At 35.6% G+C, this 18,854-nt stretch overlaps 1 protein-coding gene across 1 annotated transcript in view; it reads left to right on the forward strand.

Moving 5' to 3' along the window:
• Window positions 1–18,854, forward strand: part of sca (scabrous) — a 127,543-nt gene that overhangs the window by 100,581 nt on the left and 8,108 nt on the right. The window contains exons 4-7 of the mRNA XM_074116985.1: window positions 8,085–8,432; window positions 14,805–14,933; window positions 16,210–16,294; window positions 17,689–17,859. Of these exons, the coding sequence (XP_073973086.1) occupies window positions 8,085–8,432; window positions 14,805–14,933; window positions 16,210–16,294; window positions 17,689–17,859 (733 nt within the window). The remainder of the gene's footprint in view (window positions 1–8,084; window positions 8,433–14,804; window positions 14,934–16,209; window positions 16,295–17,688; window positions 17,860–18,854) is intronic.

Genomic DNA, 18,854 nt, shown 5'->3' on the forward strand with positions numbered 1-18,854 from the left:
TATGTAAGGCGGTTAAGAGACTAGACCCGCAATGCTAAGATGTATTGTTGGTTTAGTGGATTCGATTCCTCATTTCTAGGGCTTGGATTTTATTTAATAGTTAATATGAGAAATTTAAAGTAAAGTATGTTAGGCGGTTAAGAGACTAGACCCGCAATGCTAAGATGTATTGTTGGTTTAGTGGATTCGATTCCTCATTTCTAGGGCTTGGATTTTATTTAATGGTTAATATGAGAAATTTACAGTAAAGTATGTTTGCTTGTCGCCTCTGTCCACGACACCTAATTGTTAGTTGGACGTAAAACCTGCCTGAAAAAATAGGCAATTACTTTACTTTACAGGCGTACCAACTGTATGGATATTAAGTAATAAACGTGAGACTAAATTTCACTCGTAATTGTATAAAAAGATCGATTAACCGGAAGTGCCACATTATATTTTAAATAGACAGATTTACAAACATATAAATCTACAAAATCTTTGATTAAAGATACTTCTGTAAATGACTGTGCGGGGGGGGGGGGGGTAGACTCCTTAATTGTGATTCATACGTTCGTAATTTTTAGAGTTACAACTTACGGGTGGACGTAAGTAGTAAGAGAGAGTCGTGTGAGTCTGCACACCGGAATTGTTTTTTTTTTTTACATAAATTTAATTTTTTCTAGTTTCAATTTCTAAATGAATCTTACCATAATATTTGGTAGAGAAGAAAATATCATCTTTTTAGTTTGGAATTTACTCCTTACGAAGATGAAAGTTTTTAATAATGATAAAAGTAGATGTTCTAGATATAAAAAAAAAAAAAAAAAAAATCTCCTGATAAGTTATGACGCCTCGGTTTCCGCTTTAACAATTTACTTATTAAACCAGATTGGATTGAGGCTCATACTAACGCTCAGAAACTTCCGCCTAGCTCATGCTTCTCCAGCACCTGTCACATAATAGCTTTCGTTTTTATTTTTCTTTATTTTCCTAAATTTACCTTACTTCGCATTTTCTTCATTTTACATCTTCACTTTTTATCTCGCTCACTCACTCTCTCTCTCTCATGGACACCTCATTTTATTAAATGTGACGAAAAATATCCGTCTTTAAAAAAGTATTTTATGTATATTTATATTTATTTTTTACTAAGACATTTCCCTCCCATCTTTTCTGCAGACACACGCTTTACTTTACATCCTGCGGAAAAGAAATTTTCTAAATAATCTTTTGGACAAATCTTTTGCTCGAGCACTTTAACCAATGCTGTTAAAAGTAAAATGCTACAGTATAAATAAGAGTTTTTATGTTCCAAAAATAATAATAAAGTAAAAATACTTGGCTGCTTTCATATCCTGAATTTAGGGCCTGCTTAAAACAAAAAACTAAGCGCTTTACCTCCCCCCCCCCAAAAAAAAAATAAAAAGTAGTAGATACTTAGCAAGCAACTTGCTCCCAGTAATGCTTTGTTTACAGCATTTTCACTTACAAAAGAAGTTTATTACTAGTATTCATTAAAACTTAAGGTATTCGCAGACCACCAAATTTTAACCATCTATATCTCAATTACAATTATCGCTGAAACATCGCCATTTAGGCAAGTTATAGATTAAACTATTCTGTACAATTGGGTAAAGAAATCGTTGAAATCTGATGAATAGAGAGTTATAGAGGATTGAAATTTGAACAGTTTAGAAAACTCCAAATTTTAACTCTCTATAACTCATAAACTAATATCACTAATACAATGCCATTTATATTAGTAATAGAGTAAACTATTCTCTACAATTGGGTAAAGATATCAATGAATTCTGATGAATAGAAAGAGAGGTTTGAAATTTGAACAGTTTAGAAAACTCCAAATTTGAACTCTCTATTTCTTACAAACTAATGTCACTAATATAATGCCATTTATATCAGCTACAGCGAAAACTATTCTCTACAATTGGGTAAAGAAATCATTGAATTCTGATGAATAGAAAGAGAGTTATAGAGGTTTGAAATTTGAACAGTTTAGAAAACTCCAAATTTGAACTCTCTATTTCTTACAAACTAATATCACTAATATAATGCCATTTATATCAGTTATAGAGTAAACTATTCTCTACAATTGGGTAAAGAAATCGTTGAAATCTGATGAATAGAAAGAGAGTTATAGAGGATTGAAATTTGAACAGTTTAGAAAACTCCAAATTTTAACCCTCTATATCTCATAAACTAATATCACTAATACAATTCCATTTATATTAGTTATAGAGTAAACTATTCTCTACAATTGGGTAAAGAAATCGTTGAATTCTGATAAATAGAGAGTTATAAAGGTTTAAAATTCGAACAGTTTATAAAACTCCAAATTTGATCTATCTATATCTCATTAACTAATATCATTAATACAATGTCATTTATATCAGTTATAGAGTAAACTATTCTCTACAATTGCTTTTATTTATTTATTTTTTATTTACTTAAATATATCTGGGTATGTAATCTATTCTGAACACGTCATAACATGTCAGTTACATGTAACAACGTGATAAGCTCCCGCAGCTCGTTATTTCATGCTTATCTGATCATATATCTACAAAACACTACATTATCTAAATTAAAATATATATTCTTCCATTTTTCGGTGTTCCCATATATTAAATTAAAAATATAAATAAATTAATTAAAAACATAAATATGGGAATGTTAAATAATGGACTGTAAATAATGGGTTTATTATTTATTTTGATTTCTTCTTCATTAAGATGTGCATATTTGATTATTTCATTGATATACGAGTAACAAGTATGCAAATGATGAGAATTTGAAATTAAAATAAAATAAAAAACTCTCTGCAGACCCACTGACAGACGCATCATCCATTACTGGACTGTGTTCTCTCGTATCTGGCTAAACTATCTTATCACCGAACAGTGAGCTGTAAAGTAGCTCGTAGAAAGGAAAAAAAAAATTTAAGGGGACAGCAACTGGATTCGATCCAGTGATCTCCACGTTGGAATCAAGTAATTCGCAAAAAACACTTTAATTCCTTACCTGATTTTTTATCATTATTATTATGAATGAATAAAAAAGAATGTGGTTAATATCGTGAAAAAAAACAAAAATTCTCGCCAATATCACATTCATAAATTCTTAAATTCATGAATGAACTCACTTTTAAATTCATTGCTGCCAATTGCAGCGTAATATTTCCCTTTTTTTTTTCTTTTTTTTTCCCTTCACATTTACAGCAGATCCGGCGCGCTTTGTGGTTACCGTGGTGTTAGTAGAAGGGCTAGAAGGCTAAAGTAAAGTACCTTTATTCAAATAAAGTGCGCAACATATTTCATTTTTTCTTCCCTTTTCTCTCTCACTCTTTCTCTTTCTAAAGTGGTTCTTCCTTGCGTTAAATCTACTTCCCTGTTCTTTGCATTCGCTCTCCCGTTCGACTTGGGACACATTTTCTTTTGAAAAGTGGCCCAGAACGTACAACTTCCTACTACTATTGTCGGTCCTTATTTTTAGATATTTTAATGAAAATCCATAATTTTGGAAAATTCCTTTTTTTTATTATTATTATTAAAACAGGAAATTAGGGAAAGTAAACACCAAAAAATAATCCATATTGAATATTTCCTCTTTCTAATCAGTTCTGCAGCACAAAGTATAACAGCTGATGATTGCAACCAGCTCTAGGAATGGAGTGGTTAGTGTCTAGACTACTAACTCTGAACCGTTACTGAGCTTTAGTATTAAATCAATACGTAAAGGGACAGAGAACATTTAGTAGTTATATATATATATATATATATATATATATATATATATATATATGTGTGTGTGTGTGTGTGTGTGTGTGGAGTGTCTCCCCAATAGCCGGGCTCTTCAAGTTTCATATCCATTTGAGCTTTGGAGTCGGAGACTGTTTGAAGCTTACAAGTTGTGCACGCTCACAAAGTACCATCATCTACTACATACCATGACCACAGTCTACCTGTTATACTAAGTCTACTACCACCAATTCCTTAATGATGCCCCAAGAAATTGTTGTAAAGTATTTGAACTTTAGTAAACTCCACTTGTTGTACCCGTAAATGTATGGAAGTGCAAGTTTTGTTTATTAATTCTCTTGCAACAAATTGTTACGAATCGTGGGGATCGTTTTTTTTTTTAAGAAACTAAAAAAAAATATTGTTTCATTTAAATGATACCTTCCACTTGGATTGATCTTGTCCCGGTTCTGGGGTTGCATCTGGATCAAATATCAAACTAGAACTTGCTGCTGCGATTCCTCTATACCCCCCGAATCAAGTGCTTTAAAGTCAGTTGCGTTCGTGACCAAGAAGTGAGCCTTCATTTATAATTCGATGAAGGACTTTAGATTGGAAATGCGCGGTAGCGTTTGTTTTGCTTTTCTGTTTATTGGATGAACCGCACAGTTCAGAGCCGGAAGTTAAGCCAGTTTTTTTCGTTCTATAGGGTTTAGTTTTGATTTAGTTTCCGGTAGGTTGTACCGGTAGTTGTTCTACGACTTATAAAGCCTTCTTATCAACACTCACCCAGCGGTTACAGGCTAGGCCCACCAAGTCTCAAACAAAAAAAAAATCCAATGGGAAGTACGTTTGCTAATCGTCTTCGTCCATGACACTTAACTTAGGTAGCTTAGGAGCTTAAAGATCGCCTGAAAAAACAGGCGTTCTTCTTTCTTTCTTTTTTTTAATTTTCATAACTGCACTATATTTCTGCAACAAGTGAAGCTGATACGTATAACATGATAATAGATAAATACATGAATAGCATGAGGGGAGTATTCACCCATTGGTGGAAACTCCCAAAGAGGTACAGTTCCCCACTATTGACGACTGGCACTTACTTCATTTAGAAGATCGCGTGGCCCCCAACTGCGCTACAACCACCTGGGAGGATTTCCTGATAGATTAGTAAGTTGAGTTACTAGAGGATTAGGATGTAAGGTAATTGTAGTACGGAATTTAATGTAAGAACATCTTGCTGCTTCTGAAACATAAGGAACAAGGGAATCTTGGTGCAATGTGGAGTTTGATAGAAAGTTAGGAGCAGTAGCGATTTGATGGAATGTTTTTTGGCTGGAAGGATTGGATTCTTGTAGATATAGGAAGCTTTGGCTGAGCCCCAAAGTTCCATTTCCGTAAGTCCAGACAGGTTTCAATATCATGGTGTAAAAAAAGTAAAGTAATCGCCTATTTTTTCAGGCGGGGCTTAACGTCCAATTACCAATTAGGTGTCGTGGACGGAGGCGACTAGCAAACATACTTTACCTTAAATTTCATTTATTAACCATTAAATAAAATCCAAGGCCTAGACACCGAGAATTGAACCCACTAAACCAACAATACATCTTAGCATTGCGGGTCTTGGCTCTTAACCGCCTAACATACTTTACTATAAATTTCTCAAATTAACCATTAAATAAAATCCAAGGCCTAGACCCTGGGAATCGAACCCACTAAACCAACAATACATCTTAGCTTTGCGGGTCTAGCCCCTTAACCGTCTAACATACTTTACTATAAATTTCTCATATTAATCATTAAATAAAATCCAAGGCCTAGATACTAGGAATCGAACCCACTAAACCAACAATACATCTTAGCATTGCGGGTCTTGTCTCTTAACCGCCTAACATACTTTACTATAAATTTATTTTATTAACCATTAAATAAAATCCAAGGATTCCAGGTTAGGTTTTTTGCAACCTAAAATACTATTTACTAAAGAGCTTTCTTGAGGAAGACCTATTTTGACCAAATTCTTATAGTCGCGTACCCCTGAACTAATAAATTTAAATTTGAATTTCCCACCGTTTCTCTCTCTCTCTCTCTCTGATTCGGAGCACCACAAACATTTCAGGTGAAAAACTCTCAGCAATCGATAAATCGATTGCTTAATTTTCTTTCTAGGTGGAGTAAAATAAAAGAATGCAATAAAAGTGAGAAAAAGCTCACTTGTGAGTGAAAAACAAAAGAATTCTCTACTTTTCTCTTCAAGAAGGTGATGAAAATAAATTTAAAAAAAAGAAAGAAAAAAGTAAAAGGAAAACAAAAGATATAGACACGCCTATTCAATCAACGCCTTCATGATCTACAATCAGATAAGAAGAGAGAAGCCTCTGTTAAACAAGAGAACAGAAGAAAACATTACCTTCCCTCCACGGCTTTTCTTCTCCCTCCCCAGTAATTTAGATAACACTGGTATATATATATTTACAGATACGTTTATATGTGCGTAACTTTATAGTGTTGTGCAGAGGCAACCAAAAAAAAAAAAAACAAGGAACTATAATGCGCTCTGACGGGGAATAGGGTAACTACTGAAACGAAGATACAAAGATAAGAGGGTTTGTTAATGGTGTTCGCGTATGTGTGAATACGAGGTTTCTGTAAGAAAAAAAAAAAAAACATGGGTTCCTGGTTGTAGAGAGTAGTAGAATTCTGAGCTCTATTCTCCTACTATAGAGCTATACAATATAGTAAGCTACAAAATTTAGATAGTAGCTTTTTCACCAAGCTCCTCTAGCTAGCTCCTAGATATATATACCCAGCCAATGTAATGTAATGTCCACTAGCAAAGAGTTCTCGTAGCTTTTTCACCAAGCTCCTCTAGCTAGCTCCTAGATATACAGCCAATGTAATGTAATGTCCACTAGCAAAGAGTACCACGCCACTACTGCTACCCACGCGACATTTCCTATTTTCTTTCTACAGAAATCTTCTCCTATAAAACTCGCCTTCTGGGTATAATGTAAAACACTCTAATACCAGGAGCTCATCCATCCTCTCTCTCATCTTACCGTTATGACCTACCAAAAACTTGTTGCAAATAAAAACTAGTTGGCCCTCAAATATCTACTCTTCCCTCCCTCCCCTCCACACAGACACACACACTCACAATTCCGGTTAGGACTCCTTAGTTAATTCGTTAAGCGGTTATCCTAATTTTTTTTTTTTTACCTCCCAATTTTTTCATTTTATGCATTCACAAATTTTAACTCACGTTGCTAGATGTTTTTCAATAAATTACTCTTACTTTCAGTAAGAGTAATTATTATAAGAGAAGTTGGCTTCCTGTAAGTATGTCAACAAAATCGCGCGAAACCAGAGAAATTACGAGAGCTCCTATATTAATTAAGATTTTGGTTGAAATTTTATAAACAGAAATACCATTTCTTATTGAATCAATTCTCCAGTTTGAGGATTTACAATTTTTTTTTTTTTAACCGCTCCGACGATTTCCTTCAAACTTAGTGTGCAAATTGCATATTATGTAGATGCTCGGAAAATTCAATTAAGAGTGGAGTGAGAGGTAGTTAGGCTTACCTCTAATGTGCCATTACTGTACATTGTTCAGGCTTACCACCTGTATAGTATTAATAAGAATCAAATGTGCGACTGAATTTCTAAATTTTGTGAAAATCTACCCACCGGAAGTGCCACTTTACTGAATAGATTTTCCAGTTTTTCAAGGATTTTCTCCAAAACAACCCCTACGATTTCCTTTACACTTGGAGAGCTAATTGCTCTTATGTAGCTCTACAACTTTTATTTGGAACATTTTCCCGGAAACAATCAATTAAGGGCACTTCTGGGCGAGGGGGAGGTGGTTACACTTACGTCTAATGTGCCATTACTGTACATTGTACTGGCTTACCACCTGTATAGTATTAATAAGAATCAAATGTGAGACTGAATTTCCCAAATATCGTGAAAATCTACCCACCGGAAGTGCCCACTTTACTGAACCGAATTTTCCGTATTTTGAGATTTTATTGAAACTTCGTACAGTGATTACACTGACACACACATATCTATTACTTATACTGGGAAACAATCCGGAAATTAGATTAAATGAGAGAGAGGGAGGTAGATAGATTTCTTTTAAAGTGATAAGCATTAAATATAACTCAAAAACGTTCGACGTTTGGAGTAATTTTGAGCTAGTGAGTTAGAACTTTTGAGTATAGTAGTAAAACAAAGTCGTGTGAGTCTGCGCAACAGATTTTTTAGTATTGTCTTTGGCAATCACTATGATTGATTACCTAGTATGTGTGTGTAATACAAGCTTTACTAATTTTGTTGCAGGCGCTGTATGAAAATGAAGTTGAGCCAACAGAGAAAAGAACTCGTCATCAACGTTATCTCAGGAAACGACTGGATAGTCTGGAAACCAGAGTTATACTGTTGGAAGAAGAAGGAAGATCCGTTGGTACCAGATTAACCGATATGAATGATAAACTTGGCCTGTTGGAGGGCATCAACACCACCAGTGTGGACAAAGTGCATGCTTCAATGCTGGAACTGTTGGAATCCGTTGAAGCTTTGGAAACTAAAGTTGATACAAATCTGCCGACTGTACAGAAGGAAATCTCTCGAACTGAACTAAATCTGGGCCAGTTGATGCAGCAGAGCGCTGTCATGAAGGAGGAGCAGGTGGGTCTTGTAAATTAATCTTGTAAATTAGGCAATCGAATCCTCCCCAAAATCCAACCTTAGGCTTCTACCCCTGATGGAGGAATCTGTGCCGCCTACTGAAATCAAAACATATAACCCCAACTTGTACACTAATATTAACCAATTTGGATCTTCCGGCTCTCATCTGTGGAGCTCCCACTAAACATTCCAATGCATAGTCCTCAGAGACAGCTAAGTAATCCTTCACAATTACTTCCTGTTGATTTTATCCATCGCAGCAACAGCCATGTTTATTGTAACATTTAAGAGTAGATGAAGTTTGAGATGGGAACATAAATTTAACTCAAATTCTTTACGACAAACTAATTAATTAACCCCTGATGATGGATGAAAATCCAAAACCGTTCAGGGATGCGATAAACAAGCGACGAAAGATATTTATCCAGCAATGCGGACGTAACCACATTTTCAAGTTTATTAATCCGAACTTGAAAGATTTAGAAAAATTGTAATTACTTGTGCTGCAATCATTGCGGTCAGCGCTATAAGTAACAATGATACAAGTGAATGGTAGGTACAAACTAGTGGAGAAATTACCGCAGTGGGAACACTCCAAAACATTAGACTGTTAGTCCACTCATCTCCGTGTGGGACCGGGTGAGAATAGTCCCACAGTATCTCCTGCCTGCCGTAAGAGGCGACTAATAGGAGGGGACGTGTACGGAAAACCGTCACACCTGGAATGATGTAGTAAGCCCAAGCTGACACCAGGAGGGTGTAGAGAAACCTGTAAACAATGAGCTGGGCATGTCTGGGCCAGTGTGACCATTCTAGGCCTTAAAAGTAGGAGACAAGAGTCTCTATGAAATGGTACCACGGGATCGTGAATCAGTCCGCTGGAGTTCTGTGTCTCCAGGCTCCAGGAGTTGAGGAAAGGTTTTGTGGTGGTTGTGGTGAAGCAGGGACAATGGTAGAGTCCCCTTGGTTTATTGTGTGGTGGGAGGGGAGGATGGTCGTTTACCCTTCGGGAATAGTTGCGCCACCTTATCAATTCACCGCAAGATCACGAAGGCCACACTGTCTCTTAAAGACGTCTTGTCCGCGGGTTATCAGGAAGAGTTCTTGGAAGAAAGATTTTGGAGCTAGAAGATGTACAGGTTGAAGTGGAGTTTTTCTGTGTCGTGTTTTCAGCAATTGGTGCCATAAAAGGAATATTAAGGTCACGGTGTGTATAGTCCAGGTTGGGAGACATAAAATGGAGCGTTTACTTATAGTTAGAAGTATTTTAGATTGAAGGGACTTGAATCCTTTGGAGATTTGGAGCGTTTGGTTGAACCCCACAGCTCTATTCCACACGCCCAGATGGGTTTCAAAATAGAAGTATAAATTAGTCTTTTGTTATCCAGAGAGAGTTTTGATCTTTCGTCTAAAAGTCTTTTAAGTAGTAGATAGCGTCTGTTTAGTTCTGTTCTTTTTAGTCTAGTGTGGGGAGTTCCAAGAAAGTCTTCGGTCTAAGTAAAGCCCAAGGTAGAGAACAGCGTTCACTACTGGTAGAGGTATTAGGTTATAGGTAGCAAACTCAAATTTGATTTATGAATTTCCATGATTAGACATTTTTGCTTTTAGATAAATCCAATGAACTGGAAATTCCACGTTACAGTAATGTGAGGACGTAAAAGATCTGAAATTGATTTTTTTTAAACATTTATCAAAGTAATAGTAAACATTTTCTACTCAATAGAGAAAAAACAAGAAAGCGTTTTGAATACTTCGATTTATTCGTTTCAAATAACCAACAAAAAATATACGAGTAAATCCAAAATTCCCATTTACAAATAATCCCACAGGTATTACAGACAAAAATTTAACTAGCAGACTTGAAAGTAAATATTTCAGGTAAAGCGCTTTTAAAACCTCCAGCTCATTAGTTGAGATTAATTAGTGCAGGACCAATGAATGAACAGGTTATATGTAGCGTATTATATACACAGAGGCTGCGGTACCGCACTAGCGCCACATGTGTTAGTTTTGGGAACTAAAAGCAGTTTGTATTTTTAATAGTAGTTGAATGGGTGGGAACAGCAGGGGAAATGGAAAAAGTTGTTGAATTTAAGGGCCCTCTTTTGATGTCCATTCTGAGTTGAGTCAGTTTCCGGTTTAGTACCAAATCTGTTGTCCCGTTTCTGTTGAAGGTACGCTTGATTTCCATTAAATTTCGCCGATTTCTTGTTAATCTCTCTCTCTCTCTCTCTGGAGATTATGAATAATTTTTTGAGAAATGTTTGGAAGGCACAGGTCTAGTTTGTCTACAAGTTCACAATGTTTCCTTTTGTCGTACTCATCTAATCCCAAAATCTATCTATCAATTTAAAGCCACAGATCCGATCCCAAAATGAGCCGTTTTGTTGTTGTGAAACAGCAAAGAAAAGCGAATCAATAAACATTAGAATTTTCTTGGATCTTTCAAATCTTTGAGGCACCTAAAATTTCAAGTTTGGTTCAACCTTTTCCAATTCGTCCACGATTCTTCTCTTAATCTTCTTCTTCTTCTTCTTCTTCCGGCTCGGCAGTCCTTGGTGAAATTTGGCCTCCCTAACAATTAATTTCCAGCCATCTCGGTCTAAAGCTCTTCTTCTCCAAAGTTGGCTGTTCCCATTTTTACCAGGTCCTCTTACAGGTCAGCGATCCAGTTTTTACGAGGATGTCCTCTTTTTCTGTCTTTCCAGGGCAGGTCTCCTGGAAAGCTTTTTGTTGTGGGGGCCATTCTTATGTCTGGCAACCTTTCTAGATGTCCCTAACCAGCTGATAATCTTCTGGACCTAATAAACCTAACTATATCTTCATGCTGTGTATAAGGTCTTCTGATTCTTGGTTGTCCCTAGAGCGCCATACTCCTTGAGCGTACGCGAGGCCGAAGATACGTCTCAATATCTTCCTTTCGCAGTTGCTTAGCAGCAAGTCTCTAAGTGTCCACGAAAGAGCACCATAGCATACGACGACAGACCTGACAAGAGATCTGTACAACTACAAAACAATGCATCTACATAAATTCTATTGGAACTTTGTTCTGATTCTCCGTTCTTAGCATGACCAAAGATCATGGGAAGTTCTTTTAGACTAGAAGAATTCCAGAAGTTAAAATTTATAAGAATCACAACTTTGCCCGGCAAAACGTTAGTTAATTATGCGTGTTATTCGGTGAAATATACTTTGGGAATGGGGCGGTGATGACGTCCAAAAAAATTGTATTTTCCGATGGAAAAACAAAAACAAAACTGATTTTCCAAGAATTAGTCAAGATGGTTACAACATTTCCTCTCATCTACCAAAACCCAGCAGATAAAGGCTAAAGAAGAGAAATTTTATTAACTTAGTTCCAAAATTAATTTATAGGGCCTGTAGATCATCATTAAAGTGTTCGTAATAGTGAAGATGTATCATGGTAGTATCACATGGCGTGATGTAGCTGGTTAGTCCGGAGGCGGCACCGGACATGAGCAACAGTTAGTCACCGCCTCCACTAATAATATCTTGAGTTATTAACCGACCAAAAAAAAAGTGGTTGAAAAAGAATAATGAACTGATTCCTTCCGGTATAGTAATAAAAAAAAAAAAAAAAATTGTTATCGAACATACTTGGAATAATCTATATATTAATGTATAAACTTTTATTTAATAGATATAGCTTGATTTATAGCCAAAATTTGTGGTATACTAGCAAGCTTTAAAGTTAAGTCAAATAAGGCAGTTTTGGGAACAAATTCTGATACGTTTAACTTTTAGGCTGGGGATGGGTTTACTCTGTTTATTTTGGAAACATGTTAACCTAAAAGTTTATTTCAAAGTAGCTTCATTTTGATCCAAGTAGTACTGGCGGATATTAAATCAATACAGACACATTTTATTAAAATACTGATGTATTAACCAATGTTCTACTTTTGTTTTGTTTTTTTTTAATTTAGGACGCGTCAACATCTGACAGGTCATTAGCGCCCATTGATCTGTTAGTAGCACTGGTAATTTCCTGCTGAGATAACCTCTAGCTTTCTTGCTACCATCAAAGTAGCTTAGAGTTTGTAAACTAATTGTGAAAAATATAGTGACTATTGTGATAGATTTCCTGCTGAGATAACCTCTAGCTTTCTTGCTACCATCAAAGTAGCTTAAGAGTTTGTAAACTAATTGTGAAAATAGTCAGTATGGATATGATTTCCTGCTGAGATAACCTCTAGCTTTCTTGCTACCATCAAAGTAGCTTAGAGTTTGTAAACTAATTGTGAAAAATATAGTCACTATTGTGATAGCTTTCATGCTGAGATAACCTCTAGCTTTCTTGCTACCATCAAAGAAGCTTAGAGTTTGTAAACTAATTGTGAAAAATATAGTCACTGTTGTGATAGATTTCCTGCTGAGATAACCTCTAGCTTTCTTGCTACCATCAAAGTAGCTTAAGAGTTTGTAATATAGTCACTATTGTGATAGATTTCCTGCTGAGATAACCTCTAGCTTTCTTACTACCATCAAAGTAGCTTAGAGTTTGTAAACTAATTGTGAAAAATATAGTCACTATTGTGATAGATTTCCTGCTGAGATAACCTCTAGCTTTCTTACTACCATCAAAGTAGCTTAGAGTTTGTAAACTAATTGTGAAAATATTGTCACTATTGTGATAGATTTCCTGCTGAGATAACCTCTAGCTTTCTTACTACCATCAAAGTAGCTTAGAGTTTGTAAACTAATTGTGAAAAATATAGTCACTATTGTGATAGATTTCCTGCTGAGATAACCTCTAGCTTTCTTACTACCATCAAAGTAGCTTAGAGTTTGTAAACTAATTGTGAAAATATTGTCACTATTGTGATAGATTTCCTGCTGAGATAACCTCTAGCTTTCTTACTACCATCAAAGTAGCTTAGAGTTTGTAAACTAATTGTGAAAAATATAGTCACTATTGTGATAGATTTCCTGCTGAGATAACCTCTAGCTTTCTTACTACCATCAAAGTAGCTTAGAGTTTGTAAACTAATTGTGAAAATATTGTCACTATTGTGATGTTGCATTTCAGCATTCAATCCGCATACATCTGGTGACTATTCCGCTACAGTTTACTGTGATATGACTTTGTTTTTTTTTTAACGTCACAATCTTAAGAGCAGATTGTTAAAAATTGAATTTTCTTCTTATGCCGAAGTGAAAGTGAGTTTCAAGAAAGTACTCAGAATATTAAGAAAAGCATGTTTTTCCTTTTCTTTTCTGCCAATCAGAAAGAGAAAATGAGATATTTCAATGTACCATTAATAAATAAGAATTCCATTGGTTGATGTAAGGGGGCTGCATTATGGAAATAAAAAAAATAAAAAAAGAGTTGTGAAACGTGAATTGATTGGCTGAAATAAGGCAGAGGGAAAATGAGAAAGGCGGAATTGAAGAAAAACATGACAAGGTTAAAGTGGAGAATTCAATAAAGCATGAATTTTTAATTGAATGATTTTGATTTGGGTGGAGGGCTTTGTGGAGCCAGCAGTTTTGGAAGGAGCTTTTCCCTACTTCCAGCTTTGCCTTGCACGATAAGGAAAATACCCCTACCCAACATTTTTGCTTTAACAATGGGGAACTATGAAAAACTTACTCTGCTCATCAAAATATCTCTGCAATAGAAGAAATCCTTGACGATAATTATGTGACCCCAATTATTTTAATAAATCTTGAGTGGGATGTTGATCTTCCACAACTCTCTTGGTAAAGTTTTTCCGAAAAATTGCAAAAAAAAAGTTCAAAACATAATCTTCTTTAAGGAAGCTGATTTTCTATTTTATTGATTTTATTTAAATTTAGATCGAAACAATGTCTTTGGTCATTGGCGCTCGAAGCCATTTTCACTTACATTGCTGATTCCGGACAGTGTTACAGTTAATCCTGCCCATCACCGGAAGTTTGCTTCTAGATTCCTAGAGTTAGCAACATATATCTTGTTATAGTGTGCTGGGATCAAATATCTTTGATTTTTCCTTCGTAGCAAGTCGTAATCTTTACATCAAACTAGATGAATCTACCCTCTAATGATGGATGAAAGTCCGACATCGATCAGTGATACAATAAACATGCTTCCTCGATGGATAAAATCGACAGATTTCGTTTTTGTATATTTTTTGGCTCACCATTGCAACACCACTAACATATTATGCCAAAGGAAAATGGAAAAGCCTGTTCTTCCCGTAAAAATAAAATAAAATAAAATCCCGTGAGTTTCCTTCTTGGATAAAATCAATATCAAGGAGGAAATGACATGAGAAAGTCTGGGAAGGGCTTCCGTGGAAATATATTTCCCATGTTTGCAAAATAACTATAATTAAGTATCATTTCCTAATATTATAATAATAACTGTTGCAGGAAAATCAAAAATTATCTGTAAAAGCTTTAGGCGAAGGAATATCCGCATTGCAGCAGAAAATTTCAGGAAACCATGGTAACCCGGCGAGTAGTTTCTACAACATTACGTCTGGACATAATCAGAAAAAGGTACGTTATATTGTTTTTCTTTTATTTTGGTCTCCTAATTCGGTTCGAGTGTTTTTGTACGCACCCAAAACATTTTGAGTAACGGTAATCCTGAACCTTCGTCAACTATTTTACCATATCCAAGTTTGTCATGTAAGGAACGCTTACCGAACGCAATCCAAAAGCTCTTAAGAGCCAATCAACTGCACTGTAATGTTGGCGGTTTTATGCTAAACAAGTAACCGTTGACAATAACTACCGCTGCAAGCTTTATTGGGTGAGGTGTAAGTTCGTTGATAGTGTAACCAGACCTGGGATACCCTCAGGGATTCCAACATTCCTGAAGAATTGGCTGATCCGTGTTCATTTCTGCATCATTTCCCCCACCCCCAGAGCTATCTAGCGTTATAATGTTGCAAATCCCGATTGATTGTTTGGACCAAAATGGCTGCGAGCATACACAATCGCGCATGGCCTCTCTCTCATCGTAGTCGTTGTGTATTTAAAGCCGTTCCTCTTTGATGATGGGTCATTATTGCCAGAACATAATAGCCCTTCATTCTCAGCCTTTCACCTTTCCCTCGCCATACTTTTTTTTTTAACGATCTTCAGTAAAAGGGTCTACTAATGCACTGCATCATATTTATGCACACTTTGATGTAGGGCTGTGAGCAGGTAATGGCATGCTCTTTATACGCGGCATCATTTATGCTCATACTTAGATGAAAGGCCAGTTTAAACATGTTATCAGTAATTTTAAATGATTTTTTTTATCATTTTATAACTCGTACGAGTACTATGGTGCAATTAAAATAATCAATAATTAATCTTATTTTCTTGTTCCACCGTATAAACTATGGAAGACATTTCTTCTAAAAAAATTAAAGGCCGCTTTTATTATTAATCAGTAAGGCGCTACGGTAGCCGAGCGGTTAAGACCCGCAATGCTAAGATGTATTGTTGGTTTAGTGGGTTCGATTCCCGCTGTCTAGGCCTTGGATTTTATTTAATGGTTAATATGAGAAATTTATAGTAAAGTATGTTAGGCGGTTAAGAGACTAGACCCGCAATGCTAAGATGTATTGTTGGTTAGTGGGGTTCGATTCCCAGTGTGTAGGTCTTGGATTTTATTTAATGGCTAATATGGGAACTTTATAGTAAAGTACATTTGCTAGTCGCCTCCGTCCACGGCACCTAATTAGGTAGTTGGACGTAAAGCCCGCCTGAAAAAATAGGCAATTTTCTTTTTTTTACATGACTAATAATCAATAAATGAATTTTTCTTTTTCTTTTACAGGAACTGTGCAGTGCAAATGATGTCGTCAATCAATTGAAAACAGTGATTCAACAATATGATAGTATAGTTACGTCACTGCCGACAGGTAAATATGATTAGGGTATTTTGATAATATTTTGTGGGAGAGGGGATGAAAGTAAAGTGGGGGTAAAATGACCAAATGTACATACAGAAATGGTATGATTGGTGTTCATTGATGGCACAGCCAAAGTAATAATATAATTGAAGTTTCCGCTTTTTGTCGTCATTTTTTGGAGAGTGGGGGGGATTGTGTTGTAAGCACACTAGCCACAATTTTTAAAATCCAATATATTGGATTCAGAGAAAATCACAAAACAGATATTTCTGGAAAAAAAAAATAATAATAATCGCAACCCCTCTTTTAGTCTTCAATTTAGAAACAAATTACACAAAATAAATAAACGACAATAACAGGAAATAATCAGTAATTATGTTATTACTCGGAGAGGGGAAATAGCTTCCTTACTAGACAGACATATGTTACAAAACGCACCTTTGTGTACTTCCGTTTCCTGTGTTCTCTGCTCTCTCGCCCCTCATTTTTGTATTTCCGGTTAACTTATTATTTCAATAAAATAGAAATGTTGCTATACAGTCGAACGAGTCAATTAATAATAAACGTTAATGTGCTTAAAAAAGAAGTTAAGTCTTGTTAGTATAATTGTGTTCTGTCGAAACATGAAAAAACAGGAAATATTGTGTCGCACACACTCACACACACACACGACTTTATGCAACTGTCTGTGAACTTATTCTGAGTTAAAAACTCTGGAATAGCTCTTTAACCCGTTGCCGCACACTTTTAATTTGATGATCGTGCTCAGAAACACACTTTTTTTTTCTCATTTGTTCATGACTGCCAGATGGAATCAAGTGTAAGTTGTATGTTTGGAAGTAAAAATTATCACATTTGGCCACGGTTTTTCCAAAAAAACTCTCGACGGCTATAACCTTCATTTGCTCATCATGTCATTTTTTCTCTTTCCAGAGCAAATGACGGCTATGGCCGTCGTGACGACTATACAGCATTTGCTTTACTAATTCAATAATTAACAAGTGTATGCGTTAGTACACTTCGTACTAACGCTGTACTTTTTTTTATTAATTAAAATGTGCACGACGGCTATAGACGTCGTTTGCCTACATATCAACAAAGATTGGACGGCTATAGCCGTCATTTGCGGCAACGGGTTAAAGGGTTAATACTTTCAAGAATATATTACCAAGGGTTTCTATTTAACATTTCTTTATTACTAGGGCCCTTTTTTTATCTGAGTCCTTATCGATGACCAGAAACCTTATAAACGGCCCTTTTTCTAAAAAGGGCTGTAAGAAACAGACTCCAACGATGAAGGGAAATAGAAAAATAAATAAATTCTTAATAAGTAAAAAATGAATGAAGCCATAAAATTGTATTTTTAAATGATGCCAATTTTCTATTCATCTTTTATTTTACAGCTTGCCCAGTTAATGGCCAAAGTGAGACTATCGAGATGTTAAACCTAGCTGGTAAACCACGAATGGCTGCGTGCGATAAAGGGTGGACGTTAGTCCAGAGGAGAAAAGATGGTACCGTACAGTTCAACAAAGACTGGGAAGATTACGCTGTAGGCTTTGGTACACCACAAGGTTGGTATTACTGTTTTTTATCCTTTTTTTTAAAAAAAAGTGAAAATTGGTTGGCAATAGTGATGCTGGGTTTAGGTTCTGAATTCGATTCTCAATGTAGGTTTTATGGGGTTTTATTTAAAATTGCTGAAAGTAAAAAAAAAAAATTACTTTACTACTATTCTCAAAGTTTCGGCTCACAAATAATAATATTTGATTCCCTTCTTGTTATTTTGCACCCTTAATCGAATATCCAGGGAAAAAATATTTCCAGTAAAAGTTGTAAATTTATCGATTTATAATCACTGTAAAAAGTTTAGATAGAATTTGTGGATCCGATTTTGAGAAAATCTTGAATAAAAGAGAAAAATGTCTTCTGAAAAAGAAGCACTTCCGGTTGCCCAACTTCGACCAAATCTTTATTGTAGCATCCTCTGTTGGCCATCTAATTATTCAAATTTCAAATTTGATTTTTATACATTTTCTTTGTATTTGAGTTAACAGTAAGGGTACACACTTAGTAAATATTTGTACGTAAAAAACCCCCTGTTTTGGATTCAGGAGACCTCAATAGGTGATAAAAAGTCAAAAATCTGCGTGATTACCAATGCTTTCTCTTGGTAGAAGTAAGAGAAGGTTACAGCGCACTTGTAGGCGCCACGTTAGCCGAGCGGTTAAGAGACTAGACCCGCAATGCTAAGATGTATTGTTGGTTTAGTGGGTTAGATTCCCCCGGTCTAGGCCTTGGATTTTATTTAATGTTTAATATGAGAAATTTATAGTAAAGTATGTTAGGCGGTTAAGAGATTAGACACGCAATGCTAAGATGTATTGCTGGTTTAGTGGGTTCGATTCCCCAAGTCTAGGCCTTGGATTTTATTTAATGGTTAATATGAGAAATTTATAGTAAAGTATGTTAGGCGGTTAAGAAACTAGGACCTGCAATGCTTAGATGTATTGTTGGTTTAGTGGGTTCGATTCCCCTGCTGTCTAGGCCTTGGATTTTATTTAATGTT

This window comes from Rhodnius prolixus, unplaced genomic scaffold, assembly GCF_049639745.1.
Source record: "Rhodnius prolixus isolate KJV_2025 unplaced genomic scaffold, Rpr scaffold_2, whole genome shotgun sequence".
Taxonomy (NCBI): Eukaryota; Metazoa; Arthropoda; class Insecta; order Hemiptera; family Reduviidae; genus Rhodnius; species Rhodnius prolixus.